Genomic DNA, 6,045 nt, shown 5'->3' on the forward strand with positions numbered 1-6,045 from the left:
TTGATCGACTGGTGGGTGGTTGTACACGCAAATTAAAGCCACCTTGTCAGACAGACATACAGCCATACATGACTATTCACAAGTTAAAAATAAAAACATAAAAGGTCAACATTCACACGCCCATTGATTAAAGGGAATAAATTAAACTTCAGATAAGTTGCATACATGGTTTCCTTCACCCTCAGTCTTTTATATATTCCTATACATGGAACAATACTTTCCCAAACACTTCTGAAATGGCAAAACCAAAGAAAGGTTTTCGCACTCTTAGCTGTGTAGACAGCAAGTTCATCCTTGCCAATTATGAATCGAGACAGCTTCTCTGTCTCTCTAGCATCAGTGCACAGGGTATGGCTCCAAGTAGTGTGTTGGAGGAAGAAGAAAAAAGAATACGGTGGCTTAACAAAAAAAAACAAACCCAAACCTTCTTCCATTCATTATTGGCAGAATAAACCAAAAGTGTATCTTGTCCAGGGTACCTTGCTAGGTCCTCTCCAGAGGAGGTATGTGCTGTCATACATAAATGCCCTCCGGGTTAAAACCAGATGACAGGGGGTTCTGTAGAATCCGAAGGTTACTCGGGAGTTGCCTTGATGAGCCAGGGCGCTTCAGAGACCCAGACTGAAATGTTGGTTCTGCACAAGATAAAAGGGCAGTTAGAAGAGTCAGCATCAGGGATGATGTCTGTAGAACACCTCTCTCCTTCCTGGTTACTAAGCAGGTATACTCCTAAGCACAGTACAGAAAAACTAATACGTCATACAACACAAAATACAAGTGCCTGAGCAGGAAGTGATGAGATATGACGTGCACACCTACTCATTTCAAAACAGATACACCTACCTACTATAACTACCCTCCCACAAGGAGCATGCCCAGGGATACATGCACTACATTTATTCACTTATGTGCAGGAAAGGGCTTATACCTATATGTAACTCAAAGCTTCAGCTTCCTGCCCACTTAAAAGAGGAACTTCATAGAAGTGCTGACATTTAAGGCCTGGTTGTCTTCTCACCTCTACCCTCCCAGCACCTCTTGGTTAGAAAGTTTTCTGAGCAGAGGGACAGAACCAGCTAAGGAGAATGCTGAGAGAAACAGAACCCTGGCAAGCAGGGTCCTGGGTAAAGCACACCTCAGGAGGGGCTGGGCCACAGTGAAGCAGTTTCTGCTTGTGCCACAGCTGTGACATACATTCAAAGTGCTCCCATGTTTCTGCCTAGGAAATTCTGAATTTAGATATGGGCATGAGCAGAGTGCACTGATCTCACTAGGGGCAAAGTCAATTTGCACATGCCATAACAGCCATCTGTGCAGGACTTCTGGATGGCTGGCAGCCCAGCTGGATTAATTCCTATTCCCATGAGGCTGCTGTCTGGGATTTCTTGAGATCCAGACACACTCCTTTTTCTACTTTGACAAAACATCTCCTCAGAAGAGGAAGAACCCAGATGAACAATAACGTCAGACATGCAATCATGTTGCATCCCAGCTTACATGCCTGCAGCATGTAAGCCACACTTCAAAGCTACCAGCCTGATGAGTTACTGATGGGACAAACACATGCCCAAGCACATGGAAGAGAAGTTAGCTACATACTGCTCTTCATTTATAGTTTGCTAAACCACTGGAATGCAAATATTTGACACTGTGCTTTCTTAGTATTTTGCTCACTTCTTTGCTAAGAGAGCATTCACTTGCTTTACAACTGCTAGCATTAATGCAGCAGGTAAACACATTGCCATCCCCTTCTCCTGCCCACCAAAAGCATTCTGAGCACTGCACCTCTTTCCAGCTCCACATGTGGGGCCTCCACCTCAACAGGGTCTGCTGGCAGCACCGTGACCTTTGTTCCTGTCTGCTGGATGAACTGTTGGAGATTGACCTGTCGCAGCTCCTTTGTCAGTTGCTCCAGTTCTTGTTCCCTGTCCTGGCAGGAAAGAGAAAACACCTGCTGAGCAGCAGCAGGCATGAAGTGGCATTTCAAGACTCAGCTGGGCAACTAATGCTCCTCCTTTTGATGAGAAAACCTCTGATTTTTAAGTTCAGAGGTAAATGTAAGAGCTGAAAGCTATTTTACTCTCATAATTAAGAAAACAAATCAATGCTATTAGTTACTATTACTAGTCTGTTCATATTGCTTCTTAGATGACTAGCAGATGTTTCTCGTATCACCTGAGAAAAATTTTGGCACAACAGGTGTGAGCAAATAAAGGTAATAGTGAGCAATTTAAAAAATACATCGTCTGGGCAGTCTGGCACCAAATCTTAGCTCTGTCAGAAGTGTCCAGCATGACTTGACACCTCATTTAGTTCTTCTGTTCCTAAAATGAGAATAATTCCCTTCTCTTGGTGTTTTTTGCTTTTTCTTTTTAGACTGTAAATTTTTATGGACAGAACTCTCTCAATCTGCAACTGCACTGTGTTTTGTACAATGAGACCAAATCCTGGCTGGTTCACCCTGCCTTGACAAGCACAAAAGATGATAATTTAGGGTCTTCCTCAAGGCTCTGTAATTCTAACATGATATATAAAAGCTACAGCTCTGATAGATTATGACAGTCTTAGACTACAATTATTCCATCCCCACTCTTCCCCCTCTCTGTTGTGCTTTTCCACAGCCAGGATGGGCTTCACCCACTTGGCCACACAGATGCCAGGCAACATACTTGTGGCCATTTCCAGGTAGTGCATACAGCTACATCTTCATTTTGGCAAGAGATGGAAGTCAGGTCAACCATCCTTCCCCTATTTTTTGTAAGCAGAATTATACATCAACTCACACAAAGATTGGGGAAGAAGAGTATTGTGGATCTGTTCTAGAAACAGTCCCCAACAGCACAGCCCTGATTAATTTTAAACATGCAGTGAGGTCACAGTTGAGGCTGAATTCAAGAGTTAGTAAGAAAATTAACAGAAATGATCTGATGTCTAAATTAGGACCTTTTATAATATCAATCGCTTTGTCAGGGATTAGTGTTTGACCTGATGTATATCATGTGGCTGGTCTTGGCTTCCTATGCTTGACTTGTGTTTCCATTCATTGGCTATGAGCTTTCAGAGAAAATAGCCTGAGAAATGGAAACCAGGCCACCTCCAAATTCTAAGACAATTCTACAATAAAATTGAATTTCTTTTAGGCCTGCTGGACCCTACAAGGGAGACACTTGGCACGCAGAAGCTCTCAACTGTCTTTACTTAATACAATGTTAATTCTACAGCTCTACATTTTAGGAGATTGTAACAAAGTTGCTACTGAATGCAATTAAGTCTTTTTTTAAAAAAACCAAAAGACTGAAACCCACAGGTTAACAGAACTATCATCAATAACTTGCTCCTGACACTTCTCAACATTCACATGAATTAAGGTAAAAAGTGAAATATCAACCCAAATCTTATTGGTTTAAGCTCTTAGTACCTAATTGTGAAACTTTGATGAGAACTTCTACCTGATGAAGGGTAGAATTTTGGGGTTTTCTTTTTGTTTGGGGGAGGGGGGGTTTGCAGTTAAAAACTTCCTTGTGAAACAGGGAGAGCAGAGGGCTGCATTGGATCCTTAAATGAACGTAGTCACTTACTGCTGGAAAGGAGTATTCTGGAGATAGCTAGAGAAAAGGAATGGAAGATGTTACTAAAAAGCACCACCTACCTGTTCTAACCACTTGAAATCTAGTGAACCAACGTTTTCTTTCCTTGCTTACCAAAAAGTCTACAAAAACACTTAACTTTTGTATTTTCAAACTAGCAGTTCTATAAATACTAATTTTTTACCTCCAGTGTGGGGGGGAAAAAAACAATTAAAAAAATCCATTTTGTCCCTCCAAAACTGTATAATACAGCTGAGTTTATTTTCTCCTGGACTTCCAGCGTAGTGCAACTTCAGGCTTGGAACAAGCTTGGAAGATCTGAATTTAACAGGAACTTGCCTGAAGTAGTGAAATCCTAGCCCATGAAAAAAACAAAGCTCAATTATAGCCTCTCTGAGTGGTGCTGAGGATGAGTAATATACATACAGAGGATTCCAGTTAGGGCAAATCCTTAAGTGCAGTGTGTCTGGAAACTCAGCATAGATAAATATGACCAAAATTGCTTACAGTTTTCATCCATTTTGCTTTGCATGAAAAGATTACATTTTTACCCCTCCTCATTTAGTAAAAACAGCTTATATTGACATGGTTCTAGGAGCTCAGGGGTAAGGATGCAAAATCCCTTTACATATTCACAGCAAATTTACCTTACTGTAACTGCAGTATTGTGAAACACAGACTGAATCCCCGGAATACAGCAAGGATCACAATCCAAACTGATGTGTGATGCCTCAGTCCTATCTCACATGGCACATTAACATCCCAGAAGCCACAATCTTTGCTTCACCTCATTCAGCTAGAAGCTGGTTTTCCATTTATGTTTATTCTTTTGTGCTCTATCGAGTTCCAAGTGATATAATTAATTTCAGCAAGGAACCAGAGACTGGATTTTCTTTTAACATGTGCCACAAATACCTGAGGTGTACAGAAAATAAAACCCTGAACACCAGTCAGATAGGAAAAGGAAGGGAGATGCTTTTCTTTAAAATAAAAGCCCTGTAAGCTAACAGTTTTTTAAGCTCTTCATCCATCTATCCAGGTGCTGCTTTTGGACTGTTCTTGTTAATGAATCTATTTTGCTGCCAAACAAACCTGGCAAGAATCAGAAGTTTAGCTTCATAAAAAGCTATGATGGTGAAAATTTCCCTGAAAAATTAACTACATGAAGGGGTTTGAAGACTAATACTTTTGAAGAGGTTTGAAATCGAATACTTTTAAAGGTGTTAGGCCAAGACACTATGATCCTGTTTAGCACCCATCAGTACAACAAAAGGTAGTGTGGTACTCAGCACTCAACCTGCAGGCCACCCATGCCTCCTCAATGACCAGGAATACATCCACCAATGTGGATGTTTTGTTTGTGTGTTGTTTTTTGTGGGTTTTTTTTCAGGTGTTTTGAATGCAAGTTGTCTGTTCTTAAATAAAAAAAAAAAAACAAAACCAAAACAGACAAACAAAAAAACCCCAAAACTAAAATGTAATTTGAAAACGAAAGCACCACTTTCTTCCTTTCACTACCCAAATACACTGTGGCAACTTTCTCACTTTTTCTTTCATGGGCTCCAAATCTGTGTAAGAGAAAACGGTTACATTTAGGTCTTTGACTTTTCTTTGCTATGGATAAAAAGGATGTTCTTACCTGTAACCGTTTGGTCGCTTGGCCCAAAGACCTTTCTACAGCTTTAATGCCATTTTCCAACCTCAGGCTCTGCTGGCCCTGAATATCAATTTCACCCTTCACCTTCTCGATCTTTTCCTTGACCTCTTCCTCATTCACCTGGGACTCCTGAACTTCCCGCTGCAGCTTCTCTGCTTCGAGGCCACTCTCCATGCTGTGGATCTGAGACACATAGTCCTTCAGCTTGCTCTCACACTCCAGGATCCTCTGCCTCATCTCCTGCAGCTGCTCCTTCAGCTGCTTCTCGTTCTCCTGCTCGATCTGCAGCTCGTTTTCCCAGAACTCCTCCTCTTCGATCTCCACTTCGTTCCTTTTGATCTTCTGCTCTAGCTTGAGGATCTCCTCCTCCAGGCTGGAGCTGTACTTCTGCTCCCAGAAGCGGATCTCGGCCTCGTTGGACTCGAGCTGCTTCTCGATGCACTGGAGCTTCTCCGTCTGGAGGTGGATCAGCTTCTTCAGCTCATCCGCTGTCGTTTTGCAGTTGTTGAGCACCTTCTGCTTGAACTCGGCTTCCTTGCTTTTCCCGAAGATGTCCATTAGCCCTTTGGCCCCCCCGGTGAAGGTGAGGGACTTCCTTTTGGGCTCCCTCCTCTTCATGGCCTTGTCGCCGGGCGGCCTCAGCTTGGCCAGGGGAGGGAGGCTTTGCCGGTACAGAGTCCTCTCGGGGATGCGGGCCACGCTGTCCGACGTGGGCCTCTCGCTGAGGGACGGCCCGGTGCGGCGCAGGATGAGCTGCACGTCGCTGGCGTACTGCCCCCACTTGTTCAGCGACACGATGGG

The 6,045-nt window shown here is 42.9% G+C and overlaps 1 protein-coding gene across 1 annotated transcript in view; it reads right to left on the reverse strand.

Moving 5' to 3' along the window:
- Positions 1-6,045, reverse strand: part of RASSF8 (Ras association (RalGDS/AF-6) domain family (N-terminal) member 8) — an 18,092-nt gene continuing 12,047 nt past the window's right edge. The window contains exons 5-7 of the mRNA XM_009995416.1: positions 5,227-6,045; positions 1,786-1,930; positions 1-635 (exon numbers count right to left, since the gene is read on the reverse strand). Of these exons, the coding sequence (XP_009993718.1) occupies positions 514-635; positions 1,786-1,930; positions 5,227-6,045 (1,086 nt within the window). The 3' untranslated portion in view covers positions 1-513. The remainder of the gene's footprint in view (positions 636-1,785; positions 1,931-5,226) is intronic.

Source organism: Chaetura pelagica, unplaced genomic scaffold, assembly GCF_000747805.2.
Source record: "Chaetura pelagica isolate M959 unplaced genomic scaffold, ChaPel_1.0 scaffold4, whole genome shotgun sequence".
In the NCBI taxonomy this organism is placed as follows: Eukaryota; Metazoa; Chordata; class Aves; order Apodiformes; family Apodidae; genus Chaetura; species Chaetura pelagica.